The sequence below is a fragment of the Brachyistius frenatus genome, unplaced genomic scaffold, assembly GCF_029030835.1.
Source record: "Brachyistius frenatus isolate BFR_SWC_R1_liver_20210118 unplaced genomic scaffold, ASM2903083v1 Contig_139, whole genome shotgun sequence".
In the NCBI taxonomy this organism is placed as follows: Eukaryota; Metazoa; Chordata; class Actinopteri; family Embiotocidae; genus Brachyistius; species Brachyistius frenatus.
Window position 1 is genome coordinate 881,030 of NW_027210738.1, and position 18,408 is coordinate 899,437.

At 40.6% G+C, this 18,408-nt stretch overlaps 1 protein-coding gene across 6 annotated transcripts in view; it reads right to left on the reverse strand.

Annotated features, from left to right (window-relative positions):
* Positions 1 to 15,845, reverse strand: part of mical2b (microtubule associated monooxygenase, calponin and LIM domain containing 2b) — a 48,659-nt gene extending 32,814 nt beyond the window's left edge. For 4 of the 6 annotated variants that reach the window (XM_069715172.1, XM_069715169.1, XM_069715173.1 and 1 more), the window contains exons 1-2: positions 15,646 to 15,845; positions 1,048 to 1,456 (exon numbers count right to left, since the gene is read on the reverse strand). In XM_069715172.1, the coding sequence (XP_069571273.1) occupies positions 1,048 to 1,311 (264 nt within the window). In that variant the 5' untranslated portion in view covers positions 1,312 to 1,456; positions 15,646 to 15,845. Of the gene's footprint in view, positions 1 to 1,047; positions 1,457 to 7,996; positions 8,268 to 8,289; positions 9,412 to 15,645 lie in introns of those variants that run through there. The other 2 variants (XM_069715171.1, XM_069715170.1) reach the window with 2 other exon arrangements.
* Positions 15,846 to 18,408: the final 2,563 nt, after the last annotated feature.

Here is an 18,408-nt window from a genome sequence, read left to right on the forward strand (position 1 = left end):
AATGCTGATGTTTTTTAAGTTTCAGAAGACTCGCCCACCCAGCTTCAAGTCCATCGTTCTCAAAATAGCAGTTTCTCCGATGGAAAAAAAAAAGAAATAATAAAAAATGTCTGGAATAATAGTTTGGCTGTTATTTTTGGGTCGACCAAGCAGCCCAACCCTTCTGCTGTGTTAATCTCCCCTCTGCAAGTCTCTGGCCTCTCTTCTTCCACTCCGCCCCCATCCCTCCATCCCGCCCCCCTCCGGGACATCTTATCTTTTTTCCTTTAAGATATGAAGCCACACACACACACACACACACACACACACACACACACACACACTGGACCACATGATGTGAAACGCCAAACCCGAGACATGAAGTGCATATCTGACCTGTCACAGTGCGTTCGGGGCCTCAGTGGAAACTATTTCAAACGGCCGCGTAAACAAGGCTTCAGAAAGTTTCCTCCGCAAGCAACTCGTAATACTTCATCTCGACGTTATACTGACTGTAACTTACAGGCACAAAACCAAGTTAATTCTGGCTGGTAGTGTTTGTTTTTATTCCTTTTAATAATTATTTGCGTACGATTACAGAAATAATCGCGTAGGATTATTTGTCGAACGAAATTTCGGCGAATTTCTCCGGTTCGGATCTCGTTTTCACGCTTGCGTTGCAGACTTATTTTACCGCCGACGAGCAGAGCTGTGTAAATTACTGTTAATCCTGCTTGGTCACGTGAAAAGCTTCTTTTTTTAATTATTTTTTTTATTTGTATTTTTTCCCCCAGCGGCAGCCGAAGGGAAACGCAATATATATTTACAACAGAGAAAGCAGAACTTGGTTAGCAGTTCTACTCTTCTATAAAACTTGTCGTACACAACAAAATATGGTCATATTTGGCACTTTTTTTTGGTCAATGGATCATTGGTAAATATTGCAGTGAGGATATTATTAGTTTAAGCTCTGGTGTGATCGAAAGGGTCGCACGGCACGAACCTGCGACTTCAGATACAAACAAACAAACAAACTACTTTTACAGCGTTGGGTCGGTCTTTTCTTACCCTCGTGCCTTGGCAGGCTTTATTCTGACTGTAGACCTTCTGCTGCGCCCGTTTGTCCAGTTTGGTCCACAGGGCTTTGACCTTCCAGGTGCTGACGGCGGCCTTCAGCTTGCCGTAGAAGCCGCCGTGGTCCAGAGGGTCCAGCGCCAGCTGCCTGCAGAGGATGCTGAAGGCCTGCAGCGTCCCTTTACAGGTGGACGCCCGGACGAAGTTCTCGAACAGCTGGCCGGCCTGAGCCGTGCGCTCGTCCTCCGTCTCGCCCATCTTGGCCTCCACGCGCTCCCTCTCTCTCTCTCTCTCCTCCTCTCTTCTTCCCACCTCCTGCTTTTCCTTCTCCTCCTCCTCGTCTCCTTTCCGCGACGTCACCGACGGACCGCTACCATGCGAGCTTGGCCGCGTTTAGCTGGTTCTGAAAAGAAACGGATACAGAAGATTTTAAGATGAGAGCCTGGGGGGGAGTTGAGTGAGGACACAGTTAAAAAAAAAAAAAATTCTAAATAATTAATTCCTGCATATTTTCCGCTTTATAACATTGATGATTTTCATACCCTTTTTTTAAATTTTTTTTTACTGTGTAATAAATGACACGGACCGACAAAGTGCTTTAACACCAGTAAACTATGGCGCGACAGAATACACGATCGTATCACAACCCGAATGCCAATAAAGACGTAACAATGAAGTTGGGATTTCGCCCGTCGCCATTTTTGCTAGTTCGGAGCCGGAAGTGACCATATTTGGACGAGCTGGGGGAGGGAGGAGCGAGCAGTTGATCTGATCGGAAACATGACGACATTAAGTCCCGCCCACCGATAGCCGTAACCTGACTGCACCACAGGTCTATCAATCAAACAGACCCCCCCTCCTCCCCCCCCAAAGGATTTATTTTTGAAGCTTATTTTCTTATAAATGACGGGATTACTTCAGCTAAACAAGACCGAAATAACTTGACTTGTGGGAAAAATATCATTGACTGAGAATTTTATGAGAAATTGAATGGGGGAGGGGGGGGGGGTGTTTATGGAAACCGACGTTTTTTTTTTTTTTCTTTTAATCATAAAGCGGAATCGACCATCTTTCATTCGGCGGGGTACGCTACATCCTCTGCGGAGCAGATGGAGGGACAGGACGGGTGGGGAGAGGGAGGGGGGGGCGGAGGAGGGGGGCCACAACAAAGACAATGTGGTGGAAAACTTTTAAAATCAAAAAACAGACGTCACGTTCCAGATGTGAAGGAATGTCTTCGGCTCGCATCGAAAATAACCTCGACGTGTTGCCTCACAGCCGGAGTGTCACGTCCTGTATACTGTATGGAGGTATCCAGGGACACAGTGCTTTAACCATAAAGCACTGTGTCCCCCGGTTCCTCGGGGACGTCCTTATTTCTTTTCGAAACCCCCGAACGGTTAAAGGCCAGAAAATGACCCGAGGAAACGCTCGCCCGTTCGCAGTCGAGCGGCAGACTTTTCTGTCCTGATGATGTTGGGACAGAAAAGTTTAAATTGTAGTATTTTTCCAGTCTGAATATAAAACGCTTTATTCGATTGTGAGACTCATTGCAGATCCTCGACTCTACCCAACAACAAGTTATTTGAAGCCGAAGCCAAGCTGGATAACATCTCCGTCGGAGTGAAGTATCGGATCCCGATCGCTGGAAGCCGCTCAAGCTTTACTCTCACTATTGCAGTCATGGAATCTGCAGTCCTGGAGGAGTCGGCGGAGGGATTGAGTTTCCTTCCCGCGCAGCAGACAAAGAGTCTGCAATGAACAACGTTTATTGAAGAAAGAAAAAAAAACCCACACGAACAGCCAACGGGGCCTGAAAAACAATCACCTGAAGAGCTGCGTGCGCCGCGGCGAGGGCGGGAAAAAGGGCGCGGCGCTCAAAAAGCGCAACACACCCGGCGCGTCCTTTTACCGACGTGCCGGCCGCATAGCGCGACACTCCCTGAGAAACGCACTCTATCCCTTTAAATCCTTGAGTGGCCCAGAGGGGGTTTCAAGATCTGAGATACCTAAAGGTTTGGCAGCGGAAAGTAGCCTCTCAATTACTGTTACACCCCACACACACACACACACACACACACACACACACACACACACACACACACACACACACACACACACACACACACACACACACACACACACACACACACACACACTATTTCAAGCCCTAGCCAGATTTAAAATAAATAAATAAATAAGTAAAAGTTTCCAAAGCTTTGCCCCCCCGCCCCCTCTAAATGTATAGGAAATGCGAGGAATTTGTTCGGAGACAACATCCTGATACGAGCTCGGAGGCCGACTGCCCTACTTTGTGTTTGGCTCCGATGGCCAGAGACGACACACCGCGACCCCCACCGAGCGATCGGGTCGAGAGAAAACAAAATAAAGTGTGCTGCTAAGAGGGTTATGGGAAAAATCACGACCTTGGAAGCTGTAACCATTCTGGGAGTCTGCATAAAGGAAGTGGCCGTCGTTTTCCACATTGATTTATTTATTTTTTTAAACTATGGATTTATTTACATGCTCAATTAAGGCAATAGATCCTCCTAAACTCGTGTATATGTATATATATATATATATATATAAAATTTTATCGACTTCGAATTTTATGAGATGGGTTGAATGGGACTCTATGGAGCCCGTGGCTTTTTTTAAAAAAAATTTTTTTTTTTTTTTGAGCCACCCTCTAGTGGCACTCGGTGGTATTGCAGCTTAAGGCGCTTCTGCATCAGGCTAATTTTTCAGACCCGGAAGCTACGAACACTTTTATACACGCAGTCTAATTATCAGAGCTTCCAAGTCAAGCCTCCCTGGGAACTATACATAGCCGCCCCCTTCTGTCACTCATGCAAAGCCTATTAACGCTCAGCATTAATATAGTGTACGTCTATTCCTGAGCACCCAATGGGTGACCTTTTAATCAAGTCGGCCATTTCAGTAGCTTAAGGTGTCCATAATGATGCAGTGTGATGTGCAAAACAAGTAGCTTCGAGAGGTAACAAGATGCTAACAGCATTTAGGGGTTATTTATTTATACCCGGTATGTTAGGGGACAGATGAAAGTTCGGTGTCAGATCAACTCACGGAAGAGAAAAATAGAGTTAAAATGCATCTCAATGGGAAAGAGATGAGTGGAAATTTTTTTTTAAAAAAGTTGAAGGGTTAAGGGGGATGTACGAGTAGAAATGTAATATGATCATATTTCCTCGTGTAGCAAAGGCCTTACCTGAGGAAAGTCAGCGTCCCTGAGACAACGCATTCACAATTATTTCAGTTTCAATCCACACCATAAGCTCACATGACAATAAAAGAGTTTCCAAGCTTATGAGATGGCTGCATCTAAATTGAGGCTACAAGAGTGCTGTATGATGACTAAGCAGGGCCAGGAAGCAAAAAAATTTAAAATCCACAAGATTACCAAGCAGGTATGGAACATGATTTTCAGATCCTATTTGAATAGTCGTCAAAATATAATCGTTCTTTTCTAATTTTCCAAGTTGTTACCGGCGCCTGGTTGTAATGCGTTACTCCCGTCAGAGGGTGGTGGTAATGCGCCTAAAAGCTTCCTGCCAACCGCAATTAAACAACACCAGGCGAAGAAGAAGACGAGCTTCGCGGAGACGACTACAGACTTAAAAAAGTTACGTTTGAATCTCCTTCGAAACAAACAAATCGAACAGTTGATTAATAATCAAAAAGTTCGGGTGAATTTCAAATCGTATCTTTTCTGCTTGAAATGCCCGTCCTTCTTACAAAGCAGGCGCCAACCTTTACTTTAACAATACTTTACCAAAGATAGTTTACTGTTGCAGCTCATTCTGTTCTCTGCCAACATTCCCAAACACAAGAACCCTTTGCAGCCTACAATTATAGAAATCCTCAAATGTCTCCAAGAACTCAACGTTCATTTTAATACGAGCTACAAGCAAGTCGTGCGGGAAGCCAGAAGTAAGAACAGGGTCAAGGAAGAGCAGGAAAGTCACAGGGGTAGTTTCCAAACAGGTTAGCAGTCGCCCCGAGGTACGAGGAACTGGAGCGCATAGCAAAGCCTCGGAAGGTACACATTACATCCACCTGAAAGTTATCTACCGAGCAAATGCAGACGGCTCAGGCATCTCGAATGACTGTAAATTAAATATTTTGGTTTTTTTTTTTTGCCGGCTATTTTCGGCCGTAAACAAAGCACAATGCAGAAAGATTGTGAATAAGGCCCTCTGTTAAAGGTCATGAGATTTTGTTTGATAAGTTAAATGGCTTACAACGCAACAGAAGTTTGGTTGTGTGAAGTCAACGGCCTGTGGATGAGTGTTTGGGTATGCATGTCTGAGAGAAGGGATCAAAGCTGAGTCAACAAGTTCCTGCCCAGCAGACCAGATGCCAAGAGACAGAGAGAGAGGAGAAAAAAGAAAAAAAAGAAGCAAAATTGTAGACGGGGATTAAAGCGAGACAGACTGGGAGTGTGAGGTTCAGGGAACAGTGTTGCGGATTCTTTCGTTGGGAAATGCGTGGAATTCAAAATTCGGACCGCAGAGAGCGCGAGGACTTGGCAAAAGAGAGACGAGCCGCTCCCGAATGTGATGCCGATTAGCTCCGGCGGGCCGCGATTCGCTCGGAAAACGGGAAATATGAACAGCTGGAATGTCGAAGAGCCGAAGCGTGGACCTGCTTTGTCTTTCTCCAGAAACACGACATAGGGGGAAGAAACACGACAAGTATTTTCAAGAATGGAAACAAAAGTACTCGCAAATAAGTCCGAATTGTCAAATAATGATCGAACAAACTGTCAGAAGCGCCTCTTAGTTTATCAGCGACACAAACCAAAGCCTCCGAAGCGTTGGTTTTTTTAAATGAACTGGCAAATGCATGATGTAGTAAGTCAGACAGAACTGTGAGACCCTGAACTCAACACAGCAGACACGGAGGGTATTTTCTGGATTATTGCTGTATAAACAACAGATTGAATCCATCTCAACAATAAGGACAATTATTAGAAAAGGATCCCCCACTAAACATAAGACCCTTTTCTCTGGCCCAGAAAATCAATGATAGCGTTGTGTTTTTAAAAAAAAATTTTTTTTAACTGCCATCGGTATGAAACCATCAGCTGACACTTCTACTGCATAACTTCTAATGAAAGGTTCATACTATGTGACAAAATATTATTTTTTTTAAATAGCCGGACTTCAAAAACCAGGCTGACGGAAGGATGCGACCCAAAAACATGTCCAGATTCATCTTTTCTTTCTTTTTTTTTTTAGGCATTTCCAAACACAAGGCCGTCGGCATCATTCGAGACATCGCTTGCTTACATTCGTCTTTTTGATGGTTGGTCGCTGGAACCTCCTTTCCGACGACACAACACAAGTCATCTCAGTTCCCCTTAACGTAACCAAGTCCTTACTGCAGAAGCATCTGACAATATAAAGAGGAACCCAACGATTCCCACGCAAGCGATAGCTGGAAGTAAAAACTGCCCTTTAACAGGAAGAAAACCTCCAACAACTAGGAAGAAGAAAAGAAAGAAAAAACTCTCTTTTGAGAGGAAAACCGGCTCACATTGCAAACAGCATTCAACATTTATTCTTGAAATAAAAATGTATGTTTTCAGGGTTTTTTTTTTTGTCCACATGACATTTCAGTCGTGACTATATTTTTAACTTCCATTTCCACCCTTTCTTCAGTATGTCAAAGGTTTTCACTAAAAAAAAGTTTTGCTGCAGTATTTTTCTTTTACAGATGTAGTAGCCTTTTATGTTTTTCGCAGAATGCAACTTTTTGCCATGGACCAATTTATAAAGACGAGTTTCCTTTTTACCCATTTTACTGTCCATTTCCACTCTTTAAAACCCTTTCTAAAGAAGTAAAGGAAGACTAAAAAAAACAACAACAACATGCAAACAGAGTCCTTACTGACCACGCTGCTAAGAGCCTTTCCGCAGAGGGAACTTTTACCTGAATATCTTTAGGCCTCATCAGACAGCCCACAGCTGAAAGCGACACACCCATACTTAACCTACAGATAAGGAGCTCTGAGACGGACCAAACTTCTCACTACATATTTGTTATTCCCAGGGTGGGACAGAGAAACCAACGGCCTGGTCGTGACACAGTGGAGTGGGTCACGACCAGGCTGTTGGTTTCGTTCCCTCTGACAGGACGGTGAACTTGACCGTTTGGAGGTCAGGGGTCAATTTGTTTGTGTTTGTAGGTCGACTAACGCAAGTATATTGTATAGTGGAGTATATCACGAAGCCACTCTGTTTCTAAGGGCATTTTAGTAGTCTGCACCCTAAAATGATAAAAAAAAAAAAAAGATTAGTTTTACGTCTATTACGTCCTGATTTTACAAGACCATATAAAAGGACGATATGCTTGGCACGAATCCTGGCTGTTGTATCGGACGTACAGTAAACAGCTGTCAGGTTTCAGCTATGATCTTGAGCAATAAGAGCCATAACTGCACGGGACCAAAACCGGACCCACCGCCGTCACGTTTGAGTTCCCGGCGGTCCTCGGGGGGACAGCTGAATTTTTACAACTTCGGTCTCGGGCTACAAAACTCCCGAATCAGCAGACGTGACATAATACAGTTTGCGGTCTCGCCACACGCTTACACTTGGCAATGAGTTCATTTAGAAGCATGTACAGAAACAAGTGTTACGTATTATGCCACCAAATTACTGACCTTGTTCTATCACACAATATATTTTTCTAGCTAGATTTACAATGTTAGATTTTTCAGCCCTGAAAAAGCTCTTGTTTCGTTATCAATTTCTACAACAAATACACCCTGTCTTAGAAGGATATTTAGAAAATTCCTTTAATACAGTCCCATGATTACACCACAAAATACCACAATGTAGAAATTCGATATATTCTAGAGTTAGGTAAGATAACTTCAGGCTACCAAGTGTGAAAATTCTCCAGTAAAACTACTCACATGCTCTATTTGAAGAATCAAAATCCCCGCGAGCTCAAATATCCACAGTGAAAACAGTATTGAACACGAAGGCAGCATAAAAAAAAAATGAAACCATGAGGGAACAGCTGAGTTTTATGAAAGAAACACCCCTCGGGGGGGGGAAAGTGCAGTTCCCCCGTTTCACGGTGGCCATGTCTGAACTCTCAAGTCAGCACTGCGGTTACGACTTGTTCATGTGGAAGCAGCATTAAATGGAGTGCCAGCAGGAATCAGACAGGAGTCCAGCAGACTGAATGGGGCTCAAGTCTTACCTCATGTGGCCAGGCTGGCACAGACTTGCAGAGCCACTGTTAAAACCAGATGAAGCCGGGCCACATGAAAACGCACCCCGGCTGTTATTTGCACAAGTTTGAAAGTAAATCTGTCGTACAGCATGACAGCAACGTTGAAAGACATGACAGAAGAGGATGGGAAATAGGATGCCGTTAAAACTAAATAAGCCATAACTTGATGCCCACAAATTTGCCTTCATAATGTCATGGTGTCAATAGGTAAAGCTCAACAGGCAACTGCTGGAGACAGAATTTTTTAATTTTTTTTATAAATGAATGAATAAACCCTATTTTCGTAATTAATAATTCAATATAAATGTTACCTGCTTTGAATTTACTCTCCAATAGATGTTTTCTAATTTATACTTTTTCAAAAAAACAGACTGGGACCTCCAAATGTAGTCCTGTTTTGTGAGGCTATATTTCATATTATTATGCATTGAAAGGAGGCAGTTTGGAGGATTTAGTGGCATCTAGTGGAGAGGTTATAGACTGCAATCAACTGAACCTCTATTCAACCTCTACTTCCCAATAATCAAACTCGAAGGACCCCTTTCTAAAAAAACAGTTTTTAATTTTTTTGCCCACATGGATTACTACAGAAATATGGCGGTGCAACATGGAAGTGGAGCCGTTCCCCATACAGATATGAACACAACGATCTTTAGTTTGATTGATTGCATTAGAGCATAATTATTCAACTATCTATCCATTATCTATACCCACTTTATCCCGTGGAAGGAAATGCGCAGCCTTGTTGCAGCTTTAGGTGACCTGAAAAAGGTCACAAGTTCTGCAACTCAACCTCCAGGACAAATCTAATTATGAATATCACATTTCATTTCTGCCAACAGATCCCTGTAAATCTTACACATTGAACCATTGAGGTGCACAAAGGCGAATGCACAAGCTGTTAGATTTGCGTTACTGTACAAGGACGGAAAAGCTCGGAGAACATCTGACTTTTGTCCACCAGTCTAGACGCGATTCATAAGAAAGAAGGAAGTAGGAGAAGAGATTTTGCATTTAATCGAGGTCATCAGATGTAAATGTCGGAAAGCCGTTCAAACCTGCACAGAGCCGAAATGCAAAACGCATGGAAATCACTCCGTCTAAGTCTAAATATCTGATGCCGAACAACACCTGCTCTCATAACCACCTCGGAAACTGAAAGGACAAGGCCAACGTCGCACCAACCGAACTCCCTGTAGACAAAACAGAAGAAGTGTGTGAAATTTCCTTCAACGTACTTCACGTTTATTCCAGTCGGAGCTAAACGGCCCTCTGGCGCTAGCTTCGTATTTATCATACAGACACGAGCAGGGTATCGATCTCGTCAACCGGGTTCTCCAACCTTCTTTTCCTCACGGAGAACTACTTTTACAAAAAATGAAAGTGCTACACTTTCTTTTTAGTAACATAGCTGAGCTCCACCCAAACCAGCTGAGTAAGCGTCTTTTATGTGAACAATAACAAATTGAAACTCAACACGCACATTTAATCGCAACAGCTTAAATTCAACAGCACGTTGTTGTTTTTTTCTGTATGTATTCTACACATTTTCAATTAAATTGAGCTCATTTCTTGGCGTAACCAAGGCTACAAAATATTGACAGCAGATCGGCTGAAAGCTCAATCGCTTTGTGTCACAAGGGGGCAGCCTGTCCGTGAATTTGATTGGGTAGAAATTTGAACAGATTTGCCAAGTCACTTAAGTAAATCACCAGTGCGTCAAAACAAAGGCCTTCAGAGATCTCGCATATAATACAGGGCGTGCGAGCAGCGCTTCTTTTATTTACCACAGCCAGAGGCAGTAGCTACAACTCACAAGTTCTTGTATGAACAAAGAAACACAAATATACTCCAATGACGGCGTCACTGACACAGAATTGACAAAAACAGCTGTTTAAAAAAAAAAAAAGGCACCACCAAACAGTAAAAAAATGTTTTACAACTACATGCAGAAAGATACGAGCATCATGGTTGAGTCGATCTAGTTCGTAGGTTCTTGATACTTCTGTACACAAAAAAACTCTCAAAAACATACAAATGTTTTTACGTACCACCGAGTGAAGAACGCCACCACCTCTAAGAAGTCTGTATTCAACAGCCACGGTTGGAGTTTAAGGTTGCTTTAAGGGATTCTCCTGTAATTACACCAACTGTGTTTCTTTGAACACCGGTTTTACTAACAAGGATTCAAGTGCCGTCTTCAGGTACAAAGGTTTTGCCGAAGCAACGGGGTGGGGGTGGGGGGTTGGGGTGGGGCGTGTCCGAACATCTGGGAAGCAGCAATAAAACTGTTAAAGGTCTTTAGCAAAGAGGCCGGAACTGGCATCGTCGACATCCGGGGCGCCACTACATGTTTTGTCACGATATCAGAAGCTGACTCAGCAAATAGAATTTCAAACAGGAAAAGGAAGGAGAGACAAAAAAAAGAAAAGAAAGAAAAAAAAGCAGCGGGGAAATGCAAATGAGAAAAGGAAAAAAGAAATGTCTTGATAACATTTGTGAATCCAGTTATTTATTCATCTTTTTAAACTGCATTTTCCTTAAAGATTTTTTTTTTAAATGCCTTTATTTACTTATGAATTCGTAAATGAATTTTTAAATGATGCACTTATTGACTGTTTTATGTAAATCGTTTTTTAATTGGAGCTATTTATTGATGGATTAATGTTCCATTTGGAAATCATATTCAGAATTTATATTTTTATTGCCAATTTAACAAGCTCATAAATAAATAACTGTAATTTATTCTATTTCTTTATAGATTGATACATTAATTAGAAAATACATTTATTAATGCCAAAATTAGTTGACTACTATTTCCTGTGGTCCTCCACATCCAATTAGCGTCCGTGTAAATGTGAATTTCGCTGCAATTGTCCAGCCCCTCCCACTTTAATCTGTGGTACAATTTGACTGAACACGATCTTCGAGGGCGAGTCAAAGCGTCACCGCCCCTCTTACAACACAGACTACTGTAAGAGCTTGGCTTCAACGCCATATGTTTGGCTGTACCGAGACAGGCTTTAATTGGTTAACCTGAGGCCTGAAATCAAACCCTTAATCCTCGCGGTATTAACACCGCACGCTGGAGAGGGGTTGAGGCTGGATTGCGTCTATAACTTGCGAGCAGTTGCGACATTAAAATGCCACGCGGTATGTTCCCATTGAACAGCAACTGGACGATGAAGATGTCTCGTGGCCAATATCAGCATCAACAGATACAGTAAAACCCTAAAGTATACAGATTTTGTTGATACTGTAATGAATAAAAGCTTGAATTGGCTGTACATCCAGCCCTCATTACAGATTGCGCAACAGCCTCATAAACACTCAATAGACTTTATGTTGTTTTAGATTAAATTTAAAATCTGAAATAATGGAGCAGGATTTTGGACCCATGTGTCTAAATCATGCTCCAGGAGGTGTAGGATTTTGTAGGCTAATAAGAATTAAGACTTGCTGGTGTACAGTTATACTGGCCCGGCCAAACTTTTCACAGGGCTCTCTCGGTGTTTACAAACCGCCACACTAAACCTCCGGACCACCGACCTCTGAATTTTAATTAAAAAGAACAAAAGTATTAAACGTAAAGCCAAATATGCTTTAAAAACATAGATCGTCGTGCAAATGGAGACAGTTTTTTTGCAAGAGGCATAAATGTCGATTCAAACGTCAACGCTTTAAGCAATAGATTTACATTTACACGAATCAAACTGGGAAAATCAACACGGAGAGATAAATATTGCTGTTTTAAAGTTCTGGTTGAATTTACAGGCAATTCTCTAGATATATATAATAAAAAAAGAAATATAAGAGAAATCTACCACATGTAGGTCTTTTCTTCAACACTGATGCACGGACATATCAAAAATCCATATAAATATTCACATCATGTTCCAAAACTCAGCACAGTTCACTTAATTAGAAAATCAAGGATGACCTAAAATGATGAAACCAAAACAGGCAAAAAAATAAAATAAAACTTCTATAGAGCAGCAGAAGTGGGTGAAAAATTTAGATTCCATTGCTTTTCTTATTCAGACCCCCAAATAATTTGATGCAATATCAAAAACCTTCATTTTATGCCTTATTTTTTCCAGTTATTAATGAATGTCACAGATTTTAAAATGTAAAACCCATTAAGCTACTGCAGGTCATATTTAGAGCATCTAAAAGGTTCTTTTCATCCACTCGTCAATTTCGCAGATTTTGTGCATATTTTTTCTTTCTTTCAGACTAGGGGAAAGAAAACATCCCCAAAAAATTGTGCTAGGAAGTATTTAGTAGCAAAATCCATCTGTAAAACATTAAAATGGGAATGAAACTGGAGTTTGCAATAGCAAGAAAAAAAATCTTGATTAATGTACTGCAGGTCCAAGCCTTTACTAATCTCAAATATTTGATGCACCATAATAAATGGCTTCTATGAGGTGAAATAATTCCCCAGACTGTCTGTTGAAGACTTAATCTAAGGTTTCCTTCACTAATCCTACAACTTTCTGTTCCCAACCCAACCTTTGGGGAAAAATCCTTTCCGACACACCGCTGGGACTCAACTTGGCCTTTCTCATCTGACGTGGGGGCCATGCGGGGTTTTTTGGCCGGTGACAGTGACACTCGGCTCCCCGGTGTATTTTCGTCTCGCTCGTCTTCTCCCTCCGAGCCGATGTACGCAGTGACACCCCCTTATAAGTCAAACACTCATTCCAGGAAGTGACAGCTTGTGCAACAGCTTTTTTTTGGTTTTTTTTCCTCTCTCTCCCCCTCCCGGCTGGCATCGAGGCCTCCGATAAAGCAGGAAGCAGCAGCACGATATGGTCCGAGATTAACATCTCGAGGGTTTGGCCACAGGGAAGTGGGAAGTGAAGATGAAAGGGGGGGAAGGAGGCGGGGAAAATTCCAAAACACAATAGCTATAAGATCCAGTTTTAGTTATAAACATTTTAACTAGTTTTAATAAAACCCCTTCAATGAAAATCCAGTTGTTTTTTTTAAATTTGGTTTGCAAGTCTGCTGCTGTTGGCGATCTGTAGAAATACCGATGTTGAAATGTCGATCTCTTGTCTTCAAACAGCAGATAAAAATACCTTCAAAAAGATACAAAACCCACCACTTGAAAACTGGTGATGAAAGTAGTTGTTTATCCTAACGATGACACGGGTCTGACAATCATACATGGGAAAAAAATATAAATAAAAAAAATCACCGGAACTTGAGTTTGGTTTTTATTCACCTCAATAGTTTTTCGGATTTTTTTTCCAACAAAGTAAATCACATGCTAAAAAAAAAAATTTAAAAAAAAAAAAAAAAAGAAGCACAACCAGTAGGACGGTATTAAACGTGCACATTGTGTAGTTCACAGTGACGGTGTGAAAAAACCCAGCCACAACTAGGTGATAAGCCCCTTTTTTTTCTTTTTTTCTTTTGCTGCTACTATTCCGGTTCAAAACCCCCATTTAACAAGGATTTGTGCAATTGCTCGAGCGCTGACCCTTCAGAGCCATTTTTATGCTGACCAAGCAGCTTCTGACCAACACTCCCATTCAACAGCCGTAAGCTGCTTGCTCCTACCGACGCTTATTCACCTCGCAATCCATAAATCCATGTAAAAGCGATGGAGCCATAAAAATGCGACGTGTGAACGGCGCAAACAAACAAACAAACAAACCAAAAAAAAGTCCTCTTGAAGGCCAACAAGGGTGGAGGGAGAGGGTAGGAGGGATTAATTCGGTTTTGATGCACATCCAGTTCCAACGGAGACTAATACATTTTTTTTTTTTTTTACTCGAGCGCAAATTGAGTGAAAGTTTATCCTGCTGCTGAAACATTAGTCCACAACAACTTAAGGGGGTTATAAGACGAGACGAGCCGTCTCCGCCTGACTGGATTTCAGGTCTCGGAGGGACGTGAAGCCACCTGCTGCACACAGGAATCAGCTGGGGGAGCCACAAAAACACCTCACTATATAAAAGTACAAGTACACGCCGCAATACTGTACCGCTAAAGTAAAATAAGGGGGCCAATTAGCGAGGCTTAATTCCCTTCCTGCTGACTTTGCAAAACTGTTTATAGGGGAAGTTTATACAAGTCAAATTGCTTCCATTAAGGGATGAGTTCATTGGCGACCCTCCACAGTAATCTACTTTACAGAGGCGGGCAGCAATGAGGACAAAAGCAGGAAGGTTTTCAAAGTGTTCAAGTTTGAAGGTCCTTAGCCAAACGGTTTAACAAGTATAAAGTCGTAAAACCTTCATTTTTTTCCCCTCCCCAATTATCAATAATTGTCACAGATCTTACATTCAATTTCAAAACAATAACATACTGTAAGTTTTTATTTTCAGCATCTAAAGATGAAACACAGTTGGCTGTGTTTTTTTTTCCATTCACTAGTCAATTTGAAGCCATTTGCGTGTTTTCTTTTTTACCCGCAGAAAGAAAACATCCAAAAAACATGTTTACATGTTTACCTTTGTGCAAGGTAGGCTAGTTTGCTTTTAGCTGGTTAGCTTTAGAAGAGCTAGTTTCATTACTTTTCTTTCTGCAGTATAATATTTCTAAATATATTAAAAACAACTTCAGTTACATCAAAACTTATGTTTTTAATTCTCCAAAGCAGAAAAAAAGTGGGTAAATTGGGTTTATCCAAAATATTTTGTTAGATTTATTTAGAAATGATGTTAGTGAACAAAAAAACGACCACTTTTTATTTTTTAATTTTTTATTTTTTATGGTAAAAGTCCAATTCTGGTCCCAATTTGGTTCCAACCTGATGTGCTGGGGGCATTGCAGCCTAATCTTGGATTTAGAGTATGAATATTAATTAAAAATACTCATCAAATTTATGACAGCAGATTCATGATGATCCCCCAAAAAATATGACTAATAACTTCTGTGTGTTTGCTTCATTATCACAGACTGCTTTGGTGTTTGCAGCCTGCCTTCGTCACCTGTTGCACTTCTGCAATGTATTAATTACAAGAAATTGTAAATTATTCACCAACAGCAGCAAAGTCCCACAAACCATTAGCTTTAAAAAAAAAAAATAATAATAATAATAAAAATATATATAAAAAAAGAGACGTTAGGCAGACAAAGTAAAAATTAAAAAAATAAATCCTAGAAGGAAAAAAAAATATATTAGATACAGACAAATTTGTAAAAAAAAAAATAATAAATTCCATAAAAAAAAGATTAAAAAAAAGAAGACATCAGACAAAGACAAAATAAAAACAAACCAAATATCACCTCCCGGGCGGAGTGAGATGAAAGTGAGATATGAAGCATTCCTGACAAGCGCTCGTGATTACAATTGAATTTACTCACGTTTAGGAACACCGGAGAGCCCATTAAAACAAACGGCCGGTGAACTGTGACAGCTGGTCCCCGCTGGAGTGCGTCCCGGTGCTTTAAAAAGCTCCAACACGTCGGCGGTGGAAGTCCTCCAACTATCCTTCCGTGGCTCCCGGTAACACGGTTAACGTCAGCGCACCGCTGGTTCTCCTCCAAGCGACCTGCTTCCTCACATGACAGCCGCCGTGTGTCTGCCGGAACCCGCCGGTGTTGTAGACCGGTGTTAAGACCCACGACAAGCACGAGGCTTCAGCTTCCGGTTAGTGTTTTTTTTTTTGCCAAAATAAAAGTCTTTTTTCGACCGAGTTGTTAAAGAGGAATAAATAATAAAAATGTATTACTATAACTATTTTACTACCACTAAAATGGATAGAGACACTACAATTAGGCTACAGAAAATTAAATACACATTTAATCTGGACTCCCTTATTTCCCTTTTCCCTTTTCACGTTCCCTTTTGGTTGTTTTGTTTTCTACATTGAGATTATTATTTTTTTATACCATTATTAAGCCTCAGTCGTGGCCAGAAATGAAGTTTTTGACTTGTCCATCCGTGACATTCTCACAAATGCGATATCTCAGAAATGCCTTGAGGAACTTTCGAAAAAAAGATTTGGCCCAAATGGCGGACGAACGGATTAGGACTTAGATGTTAAAGGTCACAAGACACGTCTGAGGCCAATAACTCAAGAATTCATTTGCTCGCCATTACAGAATTTCACACAAATGCTCTAATAGGATAAAACAATGAAGTGATTTGATATCTAAAGGGTCGAACGTCAACCTCTGCATGACATCACAATTTTATGGTAACAAATAAAGCCCCCCCCCAAAAAAAAATATTTTATTTCTTTGAAGATCTCGCTCAAAATTTTTGTAGCTAGCTGGTGCTATAACAACTATTTATTTTTTTTATTTTATCTGAAAGGCATTAAAAGGTTTTCTGCCATTAAGTGAACAAAAGAGTTTACGACTGTGAACTACAGTCCAGTTCCTAGTGGGAAACCACTGTGGTTGTTGTAGTTTAAAATGCTTTTCAGCCAATTGACTCTCAGTTCAAGTCAAATTCAGGAAATGCCTCTCCAACATAATGAAGCATGTTTACATGGTAGCTTTCTCACAGTTAATTTGGGGGCATTGGTGTCTATAAAGTAACTACTTAATAAAGTTTACTTGCTATTACTTGACTTATCAATGTGTGATTTGGATCATCTTAAAGTTATTCCAAACAGCCTTTTTTTTTTATTATTATTATTTTATTTTTTTAGGCCACGATATAGCTACGATGTTTCATCTTCATTCTGTAACTTTGAGTACATAAACATTTCCAAATATTTCAAATATAAATAAATATAAAATATTGTGTTTGATAGTAAAATAAATTTTTAAAAATAATCACAAGTCTAGATTAAACCCATAACAACCTAACTTTTTTATTTTTTTATTTTCAAGACTTTTATTTTGAAACTAAATTTGCCGTGTGTTTTGTCTATCTCGGTCGGCTTGACAGAACCTGTGTAGGATTTGGAAAGGCTGTCGTCAAAGCTCCTCCAAAGAAATCCGACAAGGAACCTCAGCCTCAAACTTGTCCAGTACATTTTTTTTTCTGCTTTGCATTTAAGTCACAAAGAAACCAACAAGCGTGTCAATCTCATATTTCTTCCAAAAACGACTTCACTTAAATCTCTGCAGACTGTTGGTAGCAGTCTGCAGATGCCGGTGAAGTGAGTCTATCTTTCACCTGAAGCTCTCCGGGTCACGTGATCATCCAGCAGCTCTCAGAAGATGGTCTTCCCTTGGCTGACCTCTGACCTCCCTGTAAAAGGGAACAAAATATGAATGCAGTTTCCAGTTAGTTGAATTTTTTTTTTTTTTTTTACTATTGGTATTGGTGACTACTATAAATGTGAATGGTTAGAGAGGAAATTGAATTTGCTGTAAAATGTGACTCTTCAAGCTCTGACGAGAAGTTGGTGTGATTCGCTTGACACCGAGCCATAAACCTCGCTTATAGATTCCGTTGAACGGCCTTTTAATTGATCGATTTTGTTTTATTTACAGGTCACCTTGTGATCGTTTGTTACACGGAAGCACAATTAAATCCTACGTGTGCTCTTGCGTTTATGTCTCGATGACTGAGGTCTCTGTTATTTAAGGCGGCCATTGACTGCTGGATCAAAGAAGGAAGCATTTTCTGCCATAGATATAAATTTATAGATTTTAAAGATCGATAATAGATTTTTAAAGACTGGACCAGAGCTCTTGGGTGAAACAGTCCTGGATAATAACTTGAAAACATCGCCATCTTCTGGTACTAAGACGCCAGTACAACTCATCATAATTCCAAAACTGTCACCGTGACGTGATGTATGAGCATTTTGTGGTTATATTCATAAATGACAAGAATAATTGACCCTATGTAGTTTAATAAATGAAGCTATCCAGTGCTGTAAAACTAATAATGAATAGGCCTACATATTGTAGGTATCCATTCCATAAAATAACAATAATAAAAAAACAAATTTCTGCTTGGGGTTATGGTGCCGTGTACTTCAACACAGAAATATTTCAGAAATATAGCCGCGAGAAAATGTTTTGCGTACCATACGAATTACAAGACGACATAAAATATCACCATGGACTCACCTTTTGACCAAACCGAACCCCTTTAAAAAAAATTATATTTCATATCCAAAGAATGTCTCTGTCAATTCAGGAAGAATTTGAAAAAATATT